We start from the raw sequence: 24,981 nt of genomic DNA, 5'->3' as shown, positions 1-24,981 counted from the left end.
GTTAATAAAGAAAAAAGTTAAAAGTATAACATTTTAAAAACCATTTTTTGGGACCTCCCAGCAGAGCTTAAAAGCAGACGTATACTATTTTCGTATTTTGCAATTGTTTCCTCCAACTTAATCATTGTCACAGTTTTCAACTTTTCCTTCGCCTCATCACTAATTTTTGGGGACCCAATGAGATGGGGGAAAAATGAAATAGAACAGAGAAAAATCACAATAAAATGAGATGTGGTCCCTCTCAAACGCGCTGTTGACTGAACAGGTAGAAGCGCTAAAGCAGGGCATTATTGCCATCTACTGTTAGGGAGTATATTTAAAGCTCCATGTTTTCTTCTTAGCCTTTTTTTGCAAAGGCAAAGGCCCTCCAACTATGAAAACGGATTCTGACCCACCAGTTGAGAAACACTGATTTAAAGGAAATTAACCACAATAATGTTACTTACATTTAATTCATTTCAGTTCAAATGCAGCAAAAGATGTCAAAATACACTACCCCAATTTGACAGTTTAGATAATCTTATTTTGTGCTATTGACAACTCTACACAGCGAAACTACAATTTATTTTGTCTGATTATATCCACAAACAAAATGTCTGCCAGATGCGTGTCCCTAAAAGCAGTGTGTGTTGTTCTTTTGGTGAATTAGAAGCTTCATTTAGCCACTTTGCAGGTAATGAGTTCAATTTTTAAATATTTGCCAAAGTGAGGAAAATTCATTCTGATACAGTTTGGAATGAATGATCTGAGTTGTAGGCAAGACGGAATAGTGCACAAAAAAGAAGTGCCATGCTCGAGTGGCTCTTATTTTTGTCGTTGGAACCACAAAGTTGGATCAAAGAAGTTATAACATTGCTATGATTTGAGAAAGTAAAGGTTGTTTGAATTTTTTAAATTATTGTTCAATAGCAGAAAATCTCTGCAAGGACCCTGTGATTTGGCCAGTCGTACAAGACATAATAACCACCCAGAAACATGTATAGGCAATAGGTGATGTTTCATAATTGGAAAAATGTTTATTTCATGATTCAAAAGGAACCAATTTTCTATCCAGAGGTGTTCACGCCCGATATCGAATAATGTTGGTTCCAAGATTATTAAATTGCATGATAGCGAATACAAAAACCTGTCTCCTGATTAGGGCTACGGTGGCAGAGTGGGTTCAAAATTCCCCAAAAAGTTAGTCGGTGCCGAGCTCAGGAGTCTAGTCGACAAATAGGACTATCGTAGACCATCTGGAGATTGACCTTGTGTCCCACCAGTTCTCTGATGTTGTTGATGCTGTATTTAATCATGGTGGGCCTATAAAACAGGAAAAGAAAATTACCTCCCAAACAAAAAACAAACTCCCACAAAATTTCACAAAAAATAATTCTAACTACAGTACATAAAGCCCAACGCACGCCTGGAGCCACCCGTGCGATTCCGCTGGAAATCGGCATTTTTCTTCCTGGATCATTTTGGTGCTTGGTTGTATAATTCCTCTCGTGCGAAGGGCACATGGGAAAATAGCGGGCTGCTCTTTTCTACAACACATGCACTCCTTTTAAAACACACCCCGGTGACCTATGAAAACATTTCAAACGCCCCTCTGGGAGGATAAATGACGATGATTTTGCCAAAATTATTCATAAAATTCTTAACAGGAGCGAAACACGAGGTTTGACGGTACTCTATACGATATTTACTATGTACTCACAACATTTCATAGTTTTCCATCCACAAATCAAGCAAAATAATCTAGATCCCATTTTAACAGCAGGGCAAGTCATCGATCAAAAACGCTACAGTTTCCTCATCATTGGAGACATTGTCCAGTCACTGGATTTCCCTTCAATCCTCAAGGAACGACGACAAGGGAATGGAATTTGGTATGTTACTTTGGCAACCACCAATGACAACGTCAGAAAAAGAAAACTTCTCACGCCTGTGTTGCGATCTGGCCCCATTCTCCACAGATTGGTTCATTATGGGGATGATGAAAGTTCCCTGACACTGTTGTCTAGACATTTAGGGCTTACGCTAGGGCTGCAACAACAAATTGATAAAATTGATGACTTAAAATCGGTGGCAACAAAGTTAATCAAGTGTCTCGCGATGTATGCATGTTAGTTCAATGCAAAAAAAGCGAGTGCATTGAATTTCCCCTTGAACCAGCGAGTAGAACTTTGGTCCGGCAGAGGGGGCTTAGAGGCCATATTTGATGCACCAGGTCATCTTGATCCAAATCTAAATTTATTTAGATAGCACTTTTATGTCACTGAAATGCAACTCAAAGTGCTGTATAGAAACATTTAATGTAAACTAGGAGGAGATCCAACTAAGTACTTGCATTCTCCTCCGATGTTACTTTTTTTTAAAAAGTTCACAAAAAAAGATGTAACAGGTGTATAGCATACATTTGTATGCGCGGTGGGTGGATGCTTTAACCACTAGGGTCGTAGGAGCACTATTTCCTTGGGTGTGTCTTGGGCAAGTACAGCTGGTTGGCACCCAACCCTCTCGAAGCCAACTAACGTTTCTACCCGGTCTCAAACTCGAAACGTTTTGCGTGTGAGACAAGTGAGCTAACAACTGCACGACAGAAACACTACAACTGTATGTATTTTTGTTTATTGATAGGCTATTTGACAAACACTTGGATTTCTCAATGTTTCTTGTTATAGAACATTCTGTTGATTTGTGCAGACCGTCTAAAACTTCAATACTTAAATAGAGGAGGAAATGAAAACTCGTTTTTTTAAAAGCTGATGTTCGTAGCTTGAAATTGTGCTACTCTTTGCTGCAATCTCTTGCCTTAAGGTCATGATTGTAGACTTAATCAGCTCATTCCTGAAGCACTATACATCCATTCATTATCTGCACTGCTTATCCTCAGTAGGGTCGCGGGGGTGCTGGAGCCCATCCCAGCAATCTTCAGGCAGTGGGCAGGGAATCCCTCTGAACTGGTTGCCAGCTAGCCACAGGCCACACAGAGACACACAACTCACTCGCTCGCTCGTTCACACCTAGGGACAATTTGGACCCACCAATTCACTTGAAATGCATGTTTTTGGAATGTGTGCCCGGAGGAAACCCACGCAAGCACGGGGAGAACATACAAACTCCACACAGGAAGGTTCGATTTCATGACCTCAGAACTGTGCCACACATGCGCTAACCACTGCAGTGCCGTGCTGCCCCTCCTGAAGTATCAATAAACTGTTATTTATTTCATCTTTTTGGTGGTTTGGACTGTATTTAAAACAGGCCTTTTCTTACTTTTAACATTTTCAGACTACACTAATAAAAAAAGCACCCGGAAACAGGCATGAAATCACTCTCCAACCCTCCCCCTTTCCTCTTACTAATGTATTGCAATTCCCGGAAAAGCAGTGGTAAAAGTAAGATAAAAGATTATACTGGACTGTCTCAGAAAATTAGAATATTGTGATAAAGTTCTTTATTTTCTGTAATGCAATTAAAAAAACAAAAATGTCATACATTCTGGATTCATTACACATCAACTGAACTATTTCAAGCCTTTTATAATTTGAATATTGCTGAATTTGGCTTACAGCTTAAGAAAACTCAAAAATGCTATCTCAAAATATTAAAATATCATGAAAAAGTATACAAGTAAGCTATTCAACTAATCACCTGAATCATCTAATTAACTCGAAACACCTTGCGAGGGTTTCCTGAGCCTTAAAAACACTCAGCTTGGTTCAGTAAACTAAATCACAAGTATGGGGAAGACTGCTGATCTGACTGCTGTCCAGAGGACCATCATTGATACCCTCCATCAGGAGGGTAAGACACAAAAAGAAATTTCTCAAAGAGCAGGCTGTTCACAGAGTGCAGTTTCAAAGCATATCCACAAAAAGTCTGTTGGAAGGGAAAAATGTGGCCGGAAACGCTGCACAACCAAGAGAGATGACCGCAGCCTTAACAAAATTGTGAAGAAGAGCCGCTTCCAGAATTTGGGGGAGCTTCAAAGACAGTGGGCTGAAGCTGGAGTCCAGGTATCAAAAGTCACAGTTCACAGACGTGTCCGGGAAATGGGCTACAATAGCCGTATTCCCATGGTCAAACCACTTCTGAACTCAAGACAACGGAAGAAGCGTCTGACTTGGGCTATGGAGAAGAAGCACTAGACAGTTGCAGAGTGGTCCAAAGTCCTCTTTTCAGACGAAAGCAAGTTTTGCATTTCATTTGGAAGTCAAGGCGCCAGAGTCTGGAGAAAGGCAGGAGAGGAGCAAAATCCAAGTTGCTTGAAATCCAGTGTGAAGTTCCCACAGTCAGCAATGGTTTGGGGAGCCATGTCAGCTGCTGGTGTTGGTCCACTGTGTTTCATCAAGTCCAGAGTAAATGCAACTGTGTACCAAGAGATTTTAGAGCACTACATGCTTCCATCTGCTGAAAAGCTCTATGGAGATGAGGATTTCATTTTCCAGCATGATCTGGCACCTGCCCACAGTGCCAAAACCACCAGTAACTGGTGCACTGACCATGGCATCACTGTCCTTGATTGGCCTGCTAATTCCCCTGACCTGAACCCCATCGAGAATTTGTGGGGTAAAGTTAAGAAGAAGATGAAAGACACCAGACCTACAAATGCAAATGAGCTGAAGGCCGCTATCGAAGCATCCTGGGCATCAATAACACCTCAGCAATGCCACAGGCTGATTGCCTCCATGCCACGCCGGATTGATGCAGTAATCCGTGCAAAAGGATTCCCAACCAAGTACTGAGTGCATCAATGGACATTTTCAAATGTTTGATTTAGTTTTGCTGTTATAAAATTATTTTTTTACTTGGTCTGAGGAAGTATTCTAATATTTTGAGATAGGATTTTTGAGTTTTTTTCAGCTGTAAGCCAAAATCAGCAATATTCAAATAATAAAAGGCTTGAAATAGTTCAGTTGATGTGTAATGAATCCAGAATGTATGACATTTTTGTTTTTGTAATTGCATTACAGAAAATAAAGAACTTTATCACAATATTCTAATTTTCTGAGACAGTCCAGTAGATGTGGTGGAAAACATTTTATAAAGGCCCTTTGAACGCAGTTGGACATTGTTTACACATACTTAAGAGAACATATTATACTTTCAATTTATTTTAAAGACACTTTAAACGATGCACCCCACATTTAAAAATTCAATTCAGCGATTACTTGTAAAAATGATCGACAATTTCATCGATTATTAAAATGATTGTTAATTGCAGCCCTAGTTTAAGCCTCATTTTACGCACCGCAGCCCCCCCTATTCGTCTTTATAACTAGCAAGCTAAAAGTGCTAGTCTTCGTAAACGCCAAGTTACTCTGTGATATTCATCATCTTGAATTGTCACGTGATCCAAAAACATGTGACCAAGACAACTGTGAGTAGAGGAGCTGAAAACAGACCCAAGTGTGCGTGGGACATTGCCATCGGTGTTCTTCAGCCAATGGCATTTATGGGCAAATTACCCACGCATGAAGTGTGCACAGGAATTAACAGCCACCAACACCCATCATAACCTCACTCATTCGATTAATTCTGGCTGACCCAATGCCAATTGGATGATCCATTCTAAACCACTTGTCTAGTCCAAAAATAAAAAAGTACTTGATTTATTTGGTTACCTTTCCAGGGAAAGCCCCCAAGCAATAACAGAGACGTCCTCAGGGAGACCCATTGGAAGCAGCATCTCAGGTCTGAAAATGCCTGAGTTCCCCACTTCCACCCACTTTTTTAGTCCTGTACGCAAGAGAAGATGGAACAAATCATCGTCTGTCTTCATTTATTTCTGTTAAGGATCAAAAAGGGCTCTACAGGTGCTGGATAATAGTGGAGTTCAATACGGAAGTCAAAAAAAGAAAAAGTACTGTATGTAGCAAAAAGCAAAGAAACGGGCGAAATTTGGCCTCATTTAAAATTATACTGATGGCTCCGAAGTAGAATGCCTTCAATTTTTCAATCTTAGAGACTCTTGATCTTTTGACTTTTGTTTTAACATATATTTTTTACGTGTTTTTCAGAGAATCTGTGACTAAATTGGTTAAGATTGAATTGTAAATAGTTATCTACTTCATCGTGTACTTATAGCACTGAAGAGTTTATATATATTTTCTATTTTATAGTTTTGCATTCTCAGGGTTTTGGTGGTGTTGATCGACTTTTAATAAGTTCAGTGTGTAAAAGGCGCAAATTATTTTGTGTTTCACAATTCTTTCTGCAGATCTGTGATTTTATATATATATATATATATATATATATATACATATTACACGTGTTTCTCAGGGGTTCCCTGCAAAACAATGTTTTTCTTTTACGTTGGTAATATATCATTGAAATCTGAGGAGTTTTAAGGGAGCCAAAAAAAAGCTCTTCTCAGTGAGCTGAACCAAAAGAGCCGGTTTTCTAAATGGAGCTGACCTTTTGGGTGCGACCAGTAGGGGATGATGGCGCTTCACATGACAACGCCATCATGACAACCACAAGAGCAGGTGTGTTGGCGTCATTTCACGCACGTTTTTACAACACAAAATGTCTTCATTTCTTTCGTGGAGACAGACTTCCAAGAAACATGGCAATGGAAACAAAAGTCAAGCATTTTCTTGACCTTGAAAACACAACAATAAAATGCCAGCATTTTTAAGGAGTACCAGCACCCGAACGAACCAAGCGAACATGATTTTTGAGATGAAAATTAGTGCTGCGTTATAGCAAAGACAAAAACACGCCTGATTAAAAAATGAATACATTTTTTCATTCTCAGGGAAAGTAGCGATAAGGTGAAGAGATGAATACCTTCGTGATAGCTGAACACCTCCATACTGGGCTCTGTGTACGGGTTGTAGGCAGGCTTGAAACGAAGTTTGGTAATTCCTGGAGGGAAAACAGAGTGAGGAATACCAATTCTTTGTCCAGTATAAACTTAAGAGACATACTCAGCAAAATTAACTTTTGGACATTTTGGCCATTTGAAAATGCATATTTATGAGTAAGTCAATGAGGTGTTTTGCTCAAATTTCCCATCTGAGAATATTAGGACATTCTTGAGATCCAACTAGTGAAATTGTTCCTTTGCGTGAAAATAATAGAGTGTGTACTTTGGACATACAACTGTCAGGACCCTTCCATGTTAAGATGTTTTTATTAGCAACACTCGCAATACAGTTTTAAAATTAGCATTTATCAAGTGAACCTCTTTGGAACAACATTTCAAATAAGCACTTTAAAATATAAAATATGACTGAAAAAATAACATTCAGATGTAATAAGTCTCTTCCACTTGTTTCAGTTTTTAATATTGAATACCTGAAAAGGTGATTGCATAGGATGCCCGTTATTTTGATTATTATTCCTCACCATTGTTTGTCATTTTGACTATCATGCACAGTGTACAATATTGCTACTATCGACTAATAATGTTGCAGTTGTTAGATTTCCACTTCCTTAATGGCAAATCTGCCTTAAAACCTAGGAGATTTAACAAAGGGCTCACAGGAGGGCTTTTAGAACAGGTTGGAATTTATTATCTGAGGTTTGGGCTCTCTTCTCTGTTCTCCTGGCAATTTCAAAATCAATTGATGTTTTCTCTCCTTATTTATATTTATTATATTATATACATTCCCTTGTTGTCCTATATTACTTCTATTAAATCCAAATATTATCAAGATGCCAGTGTTTTTTTAATATATATATATATATATATATATATATATATATATATATATAAGCCTGGCCATGTGAGTGCTTTTGATCATTTATGGTTACATTGTATTGTAAAAGGGCTTAACATCACGGGTGTGTCCTTTAAATGACAAAATTACAAACTTCTCAATAGATTTTTCTGGCAGGGTCTAAGTTGTTAACGATATTCGGGAAATAAATGTGTAAATTCGAACCTAATTTAGTAAAGAACTGGTGCAAGACCCCCATGAGGTCGCCCAAGGTTAGCCCATAGTCAGCCACCACGCCCTCAATTTGGTGGAACTCAGCCAGATGGGTTGCGTCTAATGTCTCATTCCTGAAGACCCGGTCGATGGAGAAGTATTTGACAGGGGTGAATTTCTCCTGGGGAAGATGAGACAATGTATTCAGGTGCTAAACAAAAACAGCGTGTGACCGAAGACCATGCCAAGGTTCTATTTAGACGATCTCCACTCAACACGGCTTTCCAGGAAACTTTTGAACCCGAGTGAGGAGATTGCTCCAGTTTAGCTGCCAAGAGCTTTGATAAGGTCAAAGGTATTGCATGGGAAGGTTAAGTCTGGGTGCACTGTCTTAAAATTGTTCCACACAGTAACACTTGGGCACACTCCAAAAGGTTCTCAAGAGGATTGTATATTTTCTCACAACTGCAAATGAAAAATAATACTTATTTCGATAGTTCTGAAAAATGCAACCTACCTGTTGTGCAAGCTTATAAAGCATACGTGCACTGACAGCTGTCGTGTGCGTGCGGAGAATATTTTTCTGTGCTTCCTCAATTTTCCAGTCATATTTGTACCTGAGGGTGCAGCACAAGGAAAATCTGTAAGCCATTCGGTCTCACTCCATAGAACAGTGGTTTAAACTGGATTGACTTCAGGACCTAGCCTAATTTCAAGCTGCCAAATTAAAAAAAAAAAGTCTAAACTTATTGAATACAATTATTGTGCAGTTTAAGCCAGAGATATACAATTTTGTCACATAAAAAATGGCCAGCAAAAACCACCCAAGTATTTGTATTAGCTGCGTTTTCAGGAAATCCATGAAGCTTAACTTTAGCCACTTTGTCTTCAAGATAAGGAAATCCATATAATATATTCTGCGCTGTTTCCAAGTCTGGTCACGCTCAACTTGTGTAAACAAACTTTATCTTTATTTTTCTGTGGTGTGAAATGGTGGGTGACAACGCAAAATTGAAGGAAAATATCATTATCCATTGTGAATTACTTTAAATGACCTTCAGTCGGTTTTTGTTCTTTTCTTAGCATTATTTTGCCCACTGAAGACCCACTGAAGACCCACCAGCTGAAAAACACTGCTCTAAATTATATTTCAAAGACAAGGTCCGCAGGCCAAATGTGGCCCGCTAGGTTTTCTTCTGCCCCTGAGATGACCTTGATTCATCATTTCACATACACCAGGAATCATGTTTTATTTTACCGTACGTTACGTCTTAAAAGTGGGGTGCTTCATTTGAGGTGTCCTTAAAACGTTGAAAGTAAAATTATTTCTCTATTAAGTATGTGTTTACAACGCCCCACCAAGTTCAAAGACTTAAGAAAAAACATTCCACAACACCTATATGCTTTTGTCTTACTTTTAGCAACGCTGCTTGAGACACGCAATACATCAGGTATGGAGGAAAGGGGGGAAAGAGAAGGAGGTTGGAGAGTGACTTTTGGCTATCCTCAGTTTTTCGTCAGTGCAACTTAACAATGGTGAAAGTAAGAAGAGGAATTTTTCAAGTAAAGTCCAAACGCCAATCCAAACCCCCAAAAAGATGAAAAAAAGAGTTTATTCGAGCACATCTAAAAAATTCCTGTACTTGCACGCGCAACATAAGCAGCTTGACAGAGGCTGCAATAATGACAATAGCCAGAAGTTAGCATCACCAAGTTCCAAATTCTGTAGATCACTTCCAAAGATAATAATGTTTTTGGCTAATAAATGTTTGCACTTTATTATATTGTATTTCAATCCAATTATACATTTTATAAAAAGTATTTTAATTGAGTCAATGATAGGAACCTGTTATTGTTTTATTTGTAGTAAATCTAGCCCACTTTTGCTAAAACAGACACAACAGGCTACCAATGTTGCCTCAGTAATAGAAGCTAGTGTTGCTAAGGCAGCATCTAGCGTCAATCTTTACAATAGAAAGTTTAACAACTGAAAATGAATGCACATAATACACTGCAAAAAAATATTTTCTTTCTTATTTTAAGTAGTGAGCACATAAGGTATTTAGATTTAGCGGTTGGCTTTAGTATTCGTATCATTTAGCATTACTTTAGTGGTCAACTAGACCAACATTAGCAACTTCTAATAGCAGCTTCTTTCATTACTGATCGTGATTTGGAGATTTTTTTTTATATAATAAAGGAATTGTCTCTATTTTGTCTGTTGAAAAAATAATAATTACTGACAGAGCCATAACAGATATTGTTTCATTTATATGCTCATATTGGAATTTGTTAGGTTTTAAGTAGGTTCAATTAGCTTCAATAGACTACACGAGTCATTAAAATATTTTCCAAGATTCAACCAGTTTGGCTCTCAACTGGAAGTAAAATTTTCATTTGCCCCTCCGTCCATTTGACTTTAACCGTTGAGTATAGCATTACGTTTTAAAAAAAGAACAAATCCCTCACAACGTAGTCGCTTTCATTTTTAAAGAATACGTAACGGATTTAATTTGTGAATCAAATAATATATCCACTACAATAGGTATCTGCAGACCTAGGTTGACTTGCATATGAACTTATGTGACACAACGTTCTTAATCTGTTCTAAGTCGACTCATTGCACCTCGAGAGGGAAAATCCTTTCTGAGAAGCCTTTAAACAACTTTTCAGAGTGTGATTTGTTGATCATTGTTCTGGAAGCCTATTTGTATTGCTAGCCGAAAAATCCTAATCTTGTTGCGATTTTAAAGTTGGCTTCTCTTTTTTTTTAATAACTTTTTATTTCTCACACACTCTTAATTTGAAAATGTCAAAAAAGGACTACAGGTTCATCCATCCATCCATTATCTGCACCGCTTATTCTCAGTAGGGTCGCGGGTGTACTGGAGCCCATCGCAGCTATCCTCAGGCAGTGGGCAGGGGGAACCCTGAACTGGTGGCCAGCAAATCACAGGGCACACAAGGACAGACAATTTGCTCGCTCATTCACACCTAGGGACAATTTGGACAGGGCAATTGACCTAACATGCATGTTTTTGGAATGTGGGAGGAAACCGGAGTGCCCTAAGGAAACCCACGCAAGCACGGGGAGAACATGTTAACTCCACACAGGAAGTTCGATCTCATGACCTCAGAACTGTGCCGCACACTGCGTGACCGTGGTGCCCGACTACAGGTTCCATAAGGTGTAAAACAGGCCTTAAATACAGCTAGGTGCTTGTAGCAACATTATTCTAAAAAACAAAAAACAAAACATGGAATGCATGTTATCAGTCTTTTATGTTGCATTCTGTGTAAATAAGTGGAAGTAATACTAAACTCTAGGACCTTGATTTTATTGACGCCTCGTAATTCTCTCACCCTTGTGAACCAAAGCCGCCCTCTGAGTGGACCCTCTTTACTCTCTCCAGGTAGTCCTTTGGTAACGCGAGTGTGAGAGCAGGGTCTGAAAAACAAAAATACTTTTACAATAACACTACAAGCAAAAATATTCAGTTACTGCGGAAGAAAAATCAGGCACACACCGGAAAGAAAGAATGTGTCGTGCTGGTCTCGAGCTGGATGCTGCTGCGGCTGAAAAAGGGAGTCGAAGTTCCAGAAAGAGCTCTCGATGAAGTTGTTGGTTGGCATTTCAGTGAAACTAGGCACAAAAATGCTCATTAGGTTGGTTTGAAAATCAAATTCACAGCTCGATATTGTATAGAAAATAGGCCCAGCACAAGATCAACAACTCAATTCTTCTTTCCCATTTTTTATTTTCAAAGACTGTCCTTTTCAATTACACTCGACGATCAAACTACGTATACCTTCGTTTTGTCAGGACCACCATTTCCCCTTTTACTTTTAGGTTATCACAGACAAAAGTGAACATTCGCATTCCACCCCAGTTCAAAGGACTCAGGTCTTTGGGATGAGTGCAATAATAATAATAATAATAATTTCCTTGTATTGTCATTCTGTGTAACAATGTACACAGAACGAAATGTCGATTGCACCTGACCCGTTGTAGCGAGCCGATGCAGCCGCAGCCAACAGAGGGCGCCGCCGACCACTTTTTAAGTCTTAGGAATGACTCGGCCGGGGCGCGAACCACCGACCTCCCAGTCTCAAAGCGGGCGCCTTACGTCTACATCCCCTGATGGACAGTTCCTGGACGTACCCGGGTCTCCCCACAAAGACATAAATCTACAGTGCATTACAATAAAGTCTGATAACGTATAGTTTGTGATAATATTAAAACAATTAAGACTATGTATGAAACATGACAAATGATACCACTTGTTAATAATGTGTGTGTCGTGTTGGGATATTCATAAGGCCTATTCCGTTTTAATTGCCCTCTGTTGGCTTCAAATCAATTTAGGGGTGAGATTTTCCCCTCTAATCTAGAAAGCTGTTTACCCCTGAAACCCACCGGGAAAGTGTCAGCTTTCTCCCAAATCAAGCCACTGGGGTGTGATCTGTAAACCCACGTCACTGGCCCTTTAAGAGGGAACCTCGGACAGGATTTGCTCTCATCTTGCTTGTCAGGCAAACAAAGGGAATTACAAAAGAGGCCATATAAACAAATAATCGTTATAACGGCACGTGGTCTCTGACTGCATCACTGTTCGACCCCAACTGCCATCTGCGCTGTGTCCCGACCGAGACGTGAAACATCAAGGCATAAAGCAACTCAACAAGGTAAGAGTTTTGATTTTTAAATTTTATGCTACTTGATTCTGTGGGCTTGGTAACTATAGCGAAAAAGCCTATGCAAATGAATATCTTTAATTAATCCTATCAAAATTGAAGTTCCGTTTTTTTTTTTCTTTCCTTTCCTACTACCCACGTTCCAGACACCTGTGTCTTCAGTTTTCATTCCTTTCGGATTATATAATTACTATTCAAAATTCATGAGCTGTAATTTAAATAATTAAAAGTTGAATATTGATCAAAGAACTCACCCCATCTCCAGGAAAATCTGCCTGAACTGTGTTCGCACTTTCATCAGTGGATGCAGATGGCCGCAGTCAGGGGCCACGCCCAAAGCATCAAAATTGTAGGGTTTGAAATTTTTCTCCTTCCAACTGCCCCTACAATACAAAACAATACAATAATTTAGTCGCCGAACTGGGCCAAGTAAGCATTATTACCCTATACTCGGGGTGGGAGACACTGGGAATTCTGGTATCGATCCAATCCAAGTTAATACACGTTAGTATCGATCGATACCAATCCAATACCAATCTTTTTGTTTGGAAATGTAATGATCATTGGACAGTTGAACCTGTCCCTTTATTTTATGCTGTGTATACGATCAACACAGCACAAAAATTTAAGGCACTAGAATTATTCATTTCTTTGAATTAAATTAATGGATTGCAAACTTTAACAGTGTAATAAAACAAACAAAAATATTGATATTACAACTGTTTCAGAAGTAAAACCAAAAAAGCAGCAATGTAACAAAAATACAAATACAGTATAACAATGACAACAAGACAATGAAATTACCTTCAATTGTATAATATCTTGAAATTAAAGTCAGTAATTTCAATAAAGTATCAATTGTTTCTCATTGACTATGTTGCCAAACGGATTTACAGGTTTTGTTCAGGAACAGTAACATTTTTGGTTGCAGCTCGTAACTCTGTTTGGGTGAACTTTGTTCATGTGTTTCTGAAAGTTTTTGATGTTGCCAAAGTAGCAGACCATCTCACCACACAAATTACACCTGGCACTGTCCTTTACTGTAGTTGGAAAAAAGCACACCGCGCTGCGCTTCCGGTTTGCATCTGTCATTATTAGTTTCTGGTCCCGGGGAGCACAGCTTTGGTCCCCTCTTCTGCTTGGCAGGCAGGATGCAGCAGCAGCAGGCTAGGAAGTGCTTTAAGTGTGCCTGTCTGTCACCCACTCATGCATACACTTAGAAAGTGGTCCAGGGCACTGGGTAAGGGAGAGAAGGGCTGCGCTATTTACATAGAGAAGCTGAACTTTAAACAAATTGGTGAAGGAGCGAAGGATTGATCTCAGGACAATAGTATCGATAGTATCCATGTAATTTTTTAGTATCAATAATAATATTTGCATGGATCCGCCCACCCCTAACATACACTTGTTCCGCCATGCCTTTAGGACAAAGCCCCTGTCTTTGGAACTGTCCCCTTTAATGGGCGCTGAGCACTCTTTGTCCTTTGTCTGAACCCCTTCACGCTGCCACTGACAGACAGGTGAGGGCAGAGAAGACAAACAAAACAAATTGAGAGAACTTGAACTTACGTTGCAATCATCTCAGGGGTGAGCTCGGTCTCCTGCTTGGTGATGGTGGTGCTGAAGCCCTTGCCTTTCGTTATCCAGTATGACTTAACCGTCCTAAACAGTGGTATAAAAACAGTTGGTTTTTTTTTTTTCATGTGTTGCATGAGTAACACTTTTTTAAATTTCTAAATAAACAACTTTGGTTACAAATCAAAAACAAACATTTGAAACAACTAACTTGATGATAGGAGGGTAGTTTGATGCTCTTGACTTAGGTGATAATTTCAACTTTTTAAAGAATACAGTATTTTCTGCACTATTAGACACACCGGATTATACCGTGGACCCCCCCCAAAAAATAGTCTCTCTCATATTTGTTATACTTAAGGTACACTGGCGCATGAAATTTAGACTAGTGAGAGCTTCCGTGTGTATTTGCAAATATACACGCGGATATATTAATGAATTGATTGAATAATCGCTAAGACTCGTTGACCAAAATCGCAAAACATTGTATGCAACGAGAATCGAACCCATGGAGCAGCGGTAAGAGCGCTGACGCATTACCTCCAGGGGTAAGTAAGACACATGAAAAGGCATTCAAGCTTATCTTATTATGGCACTATTTTTACTGACAGTACCTGAAACATTTGCATAGTACATTCTGATGAGTTAAACAGTCTGCTTAAAAATAGTGTAATAATAAGCTCTAATGCCTTTTCATATGTAATAAATACCACTGGTGGTCCAGTGGTAAAGTGTCAGCACACTCACTGTCACTATTTGGGTTCAATTACCGTTGTTGACAATGTTTTACACCGATTTGATCATTCATTGGACGATCATTTCTCAGTTACGGTAGTATATCGTAAAACCTTGTCTGGTAACGCATTAATTACTATATGCATTTTTAATCTTATCCACCGTATTCTGCTGCATGTAAGGTGCATTTTCAAATTCCTCGCCAAATAGGTGTTTTAAGTTGCGGCTTATAGTCCGGAAAATACAGTACTATTTACTCATAAGAAACAAAAAGATGGGTAAAAGCCAATCATCCAATAATATAACACCGCCGGCGGCGAAAGCCCATGTTCTATCGGGAAAATTGAATTAATTTACGAGGGGTTTATTTTGCAATCTTAGCAAGCGGTTTGCAAAAAAAGGTCTCTCATCTTTAGCACTGATGCAAATGTGGTCGCACAACTGCCAGATTTGCTAAAGGTGACAGTTGAATACCTCTTAGCTAAGAAAATATATCATCATTGCAGAATTGAAGCTAAAATACAGAATAGTTGTAAGCTATAGCTAAACACAATGCTACTTGAAATACGTAAGGTATGCCACAACCAATCGGAAATCGATTGTAGCATAGAAAACGTGATACCACTCAGTTAAAGGTAAAATACAGAAGATTTGTAAGCCATGACTAATAGCAATATAACTTGAAATTTGTAAACCAAGGGTGTCAATCTCAGTTTGGCTCAGGGGTCGGTTCCAGACTTTCTGTTCTCGGCGGGCAGTTTTATGCATTATCATTAAGCCTATTTTAATAGCATACCCTATATGTTCTCATAATGGATAACAACGGATCTTTTCTTAGCAAAATACATGTATTCACAAGAAAATGGGAAAAAAACGGTTTTCCTGTTTGGCATTAAATGCATTAACAGGTTCTCTTTAACAATTGAATGGAGTTTTGCACCTGAACCAACAAACAACGCTATACAAATTAGCTATGAGTCTTGAAAAATATGTGCCTTAAATGTCATACTGGATTGAAATGAATGAAAGTGAAATACAGTAAAACATAAACGTTTTAACAGTAAGTGGACAATAACAGACTACAGTAAGACCTCGGGTAACGCGGTTAATGGGGACCAAAACCACCCGCGATAAGTGAAAATCTGCTAAGTAGCGGCGCACCTTCAAAAATAAATAAATAAATATTTTATTTTTCTTAATTATTATTTTTTTAGACCCGGTTAATGGGGAACAAAACCACCCGCAAAAAGTGAAAATCTGTGAGCCCATCCCAGCCATCTCCGGGCAGTGGGCAGGGGACACCCTGAACTGGTTGCCAGCCAATCGCAGCTGCAAATCACATTAGTTCTCGCAGCTTGCTGCGTTCTTCATCGACGCACGAGCCGAGTGATCCACCGCTAAGAGTCATACAGCTGGGCGATTTTACCTACGCCCACACGATCGGAGACAAATTCACGACAGGGTGTTTACTTGCGCGCACCGCGGGTGCCGTTCGTTTGCTCCCGCGAGCGGGCCCCTAACCCGCGGTGCGGGTACTTTCGGGCGCGATACGCACGACACAGACACAGTTACGGGAGTCCCGCGCACGTACGCCGCCTTTCGCCTGCCTCGCGCGGACGGCCAACTGTCGTCGCGCCGCGCTACTGGGGGCGTCGGACAAGCGGGCTCCCCCCACTTACGGGGGTAGCCTGATCACGCCCGCCGCCTTATCTTGCGTTGCGCCGTGTGACGCCACGTCCGCCGAACTCGCTCAGTCGCGCGGCCCGGGAGTGACCTCCGCCGACCTCTCCTAACACCAGACTACAGTACTACTCAATCCTCCTGCAAAATTGTCTTTTACTGCCACCCACTGATACGTGAAGAAAATGCATTCCACAACTTACACCTCAGCAAGAAGTTTGCGCTTTTTGAGTTCGTTCTTTTCTTTCTCTTCAACATTTGAAGAAAGTCCTTTCTGGACCAGAAGCAACTTCTCTCTAACCTGGTCCACTATGGACTCTACCTGCGGAGTCAAACAGAACCACACCAAAGTATTGCCAGTCAGAAACATGAAAACATTCAAGGTCAATTCTATAACAGGGGGTAGTCTAGTAATTCAATGAAGTATAAGGTGTGCCTTAGATGTAGGGATGTGATTTTTTCCGAGGCTCACAATTATAATTTTAGGGATGCAAATGAGTTGAATTGTCTTGATTGTCATGGCACCCCAGGGTAAATATGTAATAGTCTTTAAAGACAAAAATAGGTCTTGAATACAATTTGATGATAAAAAGGTTATTGAAGCTTATTATGCCGCGTAATTTTATTCCTTCACTAAGATTCAATCTTTTGTAATGTTAATCAACTGTACATGATTTTTAGAAAAGCAAAACAACAATTGAATTAATTTCCATTACAGTTTATTGAACTCGAGAAACTGATGCAGACTAAAAAGTGGCAAAAATAGCATAGAAATACAAATTTAAATCACTGATTTAATGATTTAAAAGTCTTCTTGCTTTTTATTTTCATTATGAGAATGTTTACCAGAATAGGGCAACTTTGCTTTTTAATTTCAAATTTATAGAAAGGATCTAACGCTTCTTTCAACTTCTGCAAAGACACCCATGAGCTAGTTTTTATTCATTTTTATTTTATTTATTTCACAGCTTCAAACAGAGCATCCATAACTTTTGTTTTAAGTAAAATAACGTCGGGATGGGTTTCCTCAAGGTTCTCCCGTTGATTAATGGTAGTCAACAAATACAGCTACAGCGGGTGCTTTGTGAGTTTGGCGACATCTAGTGGACATATTAAAAGCTGCAGGTCATTGTGGCTCATTTTTATTTTTTTCTCCTCTTAGCATGGTCTTACGGGCCATATAAAATTACACGGTAGGGCACATTCGTCCCCCAGGCCATGAGTTTAAGACATGTGCTACAAGACAAACATACATACAGTCCTGAATATCCTGGGCCCGCCTTCATGCGCCTTGTCCAATCGTATCCACTTGTTGGACATGGCCTTGCTGAAGCCAATCTTTCCAAAGGAAATTTTCTGAAGAACACCACAAAAATATTCTGGATTTAAAAAAAATACCTCACAAAGACTTTGATTTACCTAGCCTGTCTTTTTTGACTACAGGTGCACAATAAATTGTGGGCACATTCACAGGAATTTCGTACAACATCAAAAGGCCCTGTTTCTAGGGGCTGTGACCAACAACTAGTTTAATAGTTGACTAGTGAAAGAATATGAAAACAATGAAAATGATAATTTTTATTATTTTTTAAATTAAGGATGAAGTTGATTTAATTATGTGGCAAATAATAATTAACACAAGAAAAATGGGTACCATGAAAAATACATTTTTTATGGAGCGTACTGTGCATTCGTACAAAAACTAAATACAAATGCCCTATCTAAAACTAATTAGGCACAGTGCTTGGTCAGTAAAGACATAACTCCATAAATCAAGTAAACATTTGTATCCCAGTAAACCAAGAACCGGCTCATTAGTAGCAGCAGAACAGTTAATAAAACAAATATGATGCCCGTTTTGTGAATTACATGGAGTGCTCAACCGCTAAGTGTGTCACCAAAAGGTAAGATATAATTGTTATTTTGTTACAGTTGTATACTGTCAGTCTCTAAGGACTTCATCTTGAGGTAAGTTTGCAACTCACTATGTTTAAGTTCTCCCCCCAAAAACTAGCACAGAAATGCACTTTTTTTAATGTAAATCAATCATTGCATCGAAACTGCAATACCGGTCAGAAAAATCGCAATTTATTTTTTATTTTTGGTGCAAAATCGTGCAGCACTTTTGTCATATTATTCCCTAGTTAGCCCTCCCCTTTCGATTGACACCTTTTCCATAATGAGAATGTGTTCATGACAATTTATTTCATGCACAAAGCTTAAAGTTACATTAAACTTGGATCTTCCTCAACACATATTCCACCTTTCTTACTCTTACCATTAGTGGTTACTTGGGTGGCCCTGGCGGCCGTTGAAAAATAAATTAGACACATCATTGCATAAGCCGCAGGATTGAAAGCATGTACAAAAGTCGCGGCTTATATATGGTGGAATAGATTTCTTTTTTTTTTTCGAAACATTAAAAAGACTGAGTTAGTCCTTGCGGTGAAAAGCTCTTAGCCTTACCATCAGGTCATTTTGAGTCAGACCCTCTGGAGGGATAGCATTGAATACCCGAGCTTCCTGGCTGCCTTGCTCAGCAATTTCCTTACCCTCCACTGTCAGCTCCCAATGTTTGGAGGAGCGGAGCTCAGCTGAGATTATCTGCAGATCAGACAAAAAAAAAAAAACATCAATTTGCGCGATATTTTAAAGCAGGGGTCGGGAACCTTTTTGACTCAAAGAGCCATAAAAGCAAAAAATATTAATTTTATTTTGGGAAAGAGCCACACCATATATTATGAGACAAATTTACTAAATTGCTAAACCGGCGCCCCAGACAAAACCTTAGTCTTCAGCACATTTATTTTTGATGATTTGATAAAAATTATGAAAAGAGAATAATGCCAGAGCCCGTGTCCCAAAATCAACAAACAGACCACTTTAAACTTGTCTCTTTCTTGCAATTACTCAAGATCGGTTAAACTCCTTTTGACCTTTTTTTTCATACATATTGGTTTCAAAACCAGATGCAAGCATTTATTTTGTAAAAACGTCACAACATTCTGAGAATAGGGAGCCTTATGTGCTTACCTTTGGCGAGAGATGGGAGGGAATGCTTGTACTTTTTGCATAGCTCCACCCATCCATCCCACTCACCCAATCAAATGACTAAGTTCTCTTCCGGTGTTTTGGCGTATTTACAGTTCTGTGGATTCATCATAAAGTATCTGAACACTGAACACAGATTATATAGTGAACTTTTAAATAAAGGATTCTTTAGCGTTGTACAGCCAAAACGAGTTTTTTTCCCCCTTTTTTGTGTGACGCCTTGACTGTAAATCGTAGTGAAAAACGTGCCCTATATATACTGCTAAGTGTTACACCTTTATTTAGCTTTGGTTTGGCTTTACGTGTACCTGAATAGGATAGACAACTCCGGTTTTGAACAATATGGAGAAATTTTGCATGCAATCAAATTGGTCTCTGAGCCACAGATACTCATAGAAAGAGCCATATATGGCTCGCGAGCCATAGGTTCCCGACCCCTGTTTTAAAGAGACAAAGTGTATTATTTGAGGCCCTTTTTGAGGTGAAAAAAAAAATCTTTAATCAATAAACAATAACAGTATTGGTTTGAATAATCAGCACGAACTGTCCTACAAACGTGAATTTTCATAAAATACTCCTAGATCAAGAAATTTGCATTTCTTTGACAACGTGAGCTTCAACTAGAGCAGGGGTGGGTGAATGTAAATGGTCTGCATTTATATAGCGCTTCTTCAAGTCAATGAAGACCTCCCAAAGCGCTTTACAATGTGCCTCACACTTTTCCCTTTTACACACTGACTAACCTATAGCAGTGACTGTTTGATTCACGGGCAACATTGGGTTAAAAAATTGAGATGAGGGCCAGATAAAAACAAAAAACGATTGACTGATTTCTCCGTATCAAAATGTCTGAAACCCCGACAAGACTTAAAGAAACAAGACCCATCTAATTTTTCTCATGTATTTATAAATACTTTACCGTACTTGCAAACGTCTACACATAGATGTAATATTTCAGTTGTGTTTATATATAGATTACTATCATCTTTGGTTTTGAAAGACTCAAAATTAAAGCAATTGATTATATGATGTCCAGTTTTGAGCACTCCATTTTATATTCTTATGTATTAAAAAACTCAAAATGAATTAGAGCTAATTAAAGTATTTATTTTTTTGCATGTCATACAATAAATCTACTAATTGATAAATACACGATAGTATTAAAAATATAGCAAGATCAGAAAAATACTTCACCAGGGAAACCGAGAACAGTCACAGAAAAACAAAAATAAATTCTACCATATTGCCAAAGCAATTTCTAGAATTTGAGAAAAAAATCGCATTATCAAGTTCATGATTAAGGCAGAAATGCTGTTTTTAAATTATCTGCAAAATAATTGGTTGACCGACTTGGGAACTAATGCAGATAGTGCAGCTTTCTTTGGGAATTAGCCCCAAAAAGTTAGTTATGTTATTAATTACTAGTGCGAGGATATTAGATTAGCACTATATTTATACCGTTTTTGTATGGCAGGCCGAATTACAAAGATTGGTGGGCTGTATTTAGCCCGTGGGCCATAGTTTACCCACCCCTGACAAAGAGGGAGCTGACATAGCTGTCTGCCATCTTTGTGCTCTGGGTAAAAAAAACTTTCAAAAGTGCAGTTTAGTCACTTTGTGTCGCCATGGTTTGTTTTCTTCCTTGTGATTTTTTTCCAATTATACTACACAATACATGGACATCGAGTGGTCAGATAATACACACTGTCCCTTTAAGCAACTTCACTCCATTTTTGTTTTCCATCTCTCCTAGGTGTCCTGAAGTCCTATACCAATTTAGTCAAGTCATGATACAACTTATTTCACAAACTCAGTTTTCTGGTTGATCAATTCAAGTTAGCCCCCTTTCCAAGAAACATGCAAGATTAGATTGGAAATCAGTAAGTATTACCTAGCATTTTGTAATCAAAGTTTTGATTGTATTCGGTTTTAGAATGATTACTTTATAAATTCTGATACGTGTGTATTTTTGTATGCGACTTATATGCTCCATACTGGTTGAACCAATTTTCGTGAAAGTTTTCACAGTAGTACTTTAGGTTTCCCAGATAGTCTTTGGCTAGGTTTTGTGTCAAGGCAACCCCAATAGGTACCAACAATATCACTTAACATCTGCTTTCATGTGGTCTGCTTTCGCAGGGTCTTCAATGCCCTCTGGCAGCCAAATTGGGTACTGCAGGTCCAGACAGCTGACCACTCCAAGCAGCCCAATCCAATGTTATGTCGAACAGTCAATGCCAGGTCATTTTGTTTGTTCATTTTTAAGGATAAATTGAGTGTTCAGTCCTTTTGGTACTGATACCGTACCATTTAATGTTTTCCTCAGTTTTTTTAATACGTTTTTGGATCATTTCAAATTTTGTTTGTCAAGTCAAGTCATTTTTATTTGTATAGCCCTTAATCACAAAGAGTCTCAAAGGGCTTCACAGGTTATTTATTACACAGACTATATTACACAGACTAATTTTCAGACTATTATTACACCATCCCTGCTCTGGAACCAACATGAGGGCAAGGAAAAACTCAAAAAACCTCAACATGAGGAAAATGAAGAAACCTTGAGAAGGGACCGCACATGTGGTATCCCCCTTCCAGGATTGCCAGACAGCGAAGGATGTTGCAATCCACGAAAAGTATAGGTCATTCATATGCTATAGAGTAGAAGTGAGTTTTAAGCTTAGATTTAAACATTTCCACTGAAGTTGCAGATCGGATCTCTGGGGGATTTTTTATATGGGCACCAAAAAATAAAAAAAAAATGTCTTGCCCATTTTGGCTCTAATCCAGATCCTCTCAGTCACTGGTAGCAGACGACAACATCATCGTAGATTGTGAATAATGTTGTGGTATTCTACATAGTCTGTCTAGCTGTGAGAAGAGGTGATTTTAGGTTGAGAGCTTCAGAAGTGCTGAGCACCCAGAGCAGGGGTGGGCAAACTATGGCCCGGCAGGCTTTTTCATTAAGCCCGCCAAACCAAAGTGCCCAAAACAATATATATCATACAGTATATATGCTGTTAAATATAGAACTACCAAAAGAAAAAATGTTTTGGGGGTGAGAGCTTTGTCCCCATTGTCACTTAGTATGTCCGCAACAAAATTATTACTACAGAGACACAGAAATAATACAAAACTCATATCATATTTAGTGCTTAAAATCAGGGACCTAGTATATATATTTTTTGTCTTCATAATATAATAAAATACTTAAAAAATAAATAATAATAATAATAAAAAGAAATACTACAAAAATACTACTACAGTAATATTCCATCCATCCATTCAAAATACTTCAAAGATACTACTAGGGAAATACCTTTAAAATACTTCTACAGAAATACTACAAAAAACATTCCTAGTAATACTACAATACAAAAATACTGCTACATAATAATGTGATAAATAATAATGTGGAAATACTACAAAAAACGTAAAGTGATACTATAAGTTACTAAAAAATATCACAAAAATACAACTAGAACGACACTACAATACATACTACAGATATACTAGATGCTATAATTGAAATACTAAGAAACCATGACTTCCAAAATACTACAAAAACACTACAGAACTACAGTAATACTACGGATAAACTATAAAAGTTCTACCATGGGAATGCTACAAAAATACAATTACAGAAATACTGAAAAAAATACTATTATAGCATACCTGTCAACCTGTACGGTTTTGCCGTACAAAGAACGTTTATTTTGCATTTTAAGACATGTACAACGTACGAGAAAATCTGTACAGAAAATCGCAAATTTGTCAATTATGGCTACCATCCAGTAAAAACCGACTATCACAAAACTGCAAATCAATCAAGTCAAACGAGTTAGCCGCGGAATCCTCTATCTCGGTATCGTTTTTTTCCCGTTGCAAATGAAGCGAGCGGTTTGATGTAGTGAAAGGAAGTCCGTCTCTTTTTAGAGACCCGGCTTTTTCGTCTCAACTCATTAAAGAGAGCCGGCTCTCAAACGGCTCACTTGCTTTGATGCATTGTATTACGAATTATTATGTCGTATAAAGAACTAAAGAAAAAAAGGAAGTATAAAATGAGAAAATGATAAAAGACAGGTTTGTGGTTATGCCTTTAATCAGTATATTACCAACAATAATTTAATGCAGAAAATGAATTCGTAATTTGAATAAGAAAATGTATTATTTTACTTAATTATATTTGCATGTATTTTTTCCTTCTACAGTGAACGTCCAAGCTACTTAATTTTTGAACTTTTGTTATTATAAACCTCATTCATGTCGAGAAACTCAGGATCTCACAACAAAATGTTTATTAATATATATGATATAATGAAACACATGTGCAATATAACATGTTAAACTACATAAACACGTTTGAAAAAAAAAAATATGGAGTAAGATTATTTTGTATTTTGTAAGGGAAAATACGACAGTTTGTAAGGGCATGGAGCCCTGGAGGTTGACAGGTATGTTAAAGATACTACGGTTTAAAAAATGCTATAATTTTGGGGGTGCTTGGGTAGAATGCTTGAGCACCCCCCAAAACGGGTCTGTTACGCCCATGACTGTGAGTAAATAGGTGCGGCGTTGTGTTAGTGAGATTTGATATTGCCTGCAAAGGAGAATCACAACCATTAATACGGGGAGTATTTGGCTGAGGTCGCCAGGTATGAGATGCAACGACCGCATTCACACCAGTAAAGTGTAGTTTGACACGTATGTATTATTTAAAAGAGTATGTTTTGTGAGTGTTTGCAACTGTGCCAAACGCTGCAAAACAACGGTTATTACTATTATTTTTATCCATTGTACTACAAAAAACACACTAAAATACTAAACTTTACAGGAAAAAAGCATACAGTAAACCTGTTTCACATCTCAAGTCTCATTGCATCAGTCACATTGCAACTGTTGACGTGACAGCCTGACTGCCGCCGGAAATCCAAACCGGGTAAACTCACTTCGCCGAGAGACTGCAGACTCTTCACGGCCCCGACGATGATCTGGTGGTCCACGCCGAGGCTGCATGCCACATTTAAGCTTTCTACGCCGTCGTCCGCCTTGTCAATCCGCTCAAGAAGCGTATCCAACACACGCGTGTCCGCCATAGCCGGTTTCTCCACTGAGCCCAAAGGAACCGGAAATTACGTCACAGTCCCCATATATTTTCATTTTGGTAAGATAATCTGGAGCAGGGGTGTCAAACCTCATATTAACTCGGGGGCCACACAATAGAACAAAAATTCTGTCGGGGGCCGGACTAGTATATTAAAGAGAAATAAAAAGAGATAAAGAAATAAGAGAAAGAGGGAGAGAAAAGGAGAGAGGGCGGGACAGAAAAAGAGAGAGAGAGAGCGTGAGAAACAAAAGATAAAAGGTCGTGAGAGAGGGG

General features: G+C 38.6%; 1 protein-coding gene and 1 pseudogene across 1 annotated transcript; both read right to left on the bottom strand.

Annotated features, from left to right (window-relative positions):
* Window positions 1-991: 991 nt before the first annotated feature.
* On the bottom strand, window positions 992-24,744 carry farsa (phenylalanyl-tRNA synthetase subunit alpha). Its single transcript, XM_088343612.1, has 13 exons — window positions 24,551-24,744; window positions 19,020-19,157; window positions 17,811-17,909; window positions 16,757-16,875; window positions 14,133-14,225; window positions 12,818-12,946; window positions 11,396-11,511; window positions 11,232-11,316; window positions 8,386-8,485; window positions 7,881-8,049; window positions 6,781-6,858; window positions 5,613-5,727; window positions 992-1,302 (listed from the first exon to the last, which is right to left on the bottom strand). Exons 1-13 carry the CDS (start codon window positions 24,695-24,697, stop codon window positions 1,197-1,199), a joined length of 1,494 nt encoding a protein of 497 aa, XP_088199738.1. The 5' UTR covers window positions 24,698-24,744; the 3' UTR covers window positions 992-1,196.
* Window positions 16,134-16,279, bottom strand: LOC148375034 (5.8S ribosomal RNA; annotated as a pseudogene).
* Window positions 24,745-24,981: the final 237 nt, after the last annotated feature.

This window comes from Urocampus carinirostris, chromosome 1 (assembly GCF_059441175.1).
Source record: "Urocampus carinirostris isolate Australia breed hairy pipefish chromosome 1, RoL_Ucar_1.0, whole genome shotgun sequence".
NCBI lineage: Eukaryota > Metazoa > Chordata > Actinopteri > Syngnathiformes > Syngnathidae > Urocampus > Urocampus carinirostris.
The sequence above is the reverse complement of the archived record's forward strand: the minus strand, read 5'-3'. Positions and strand labels throughout refer to the sequence as shown.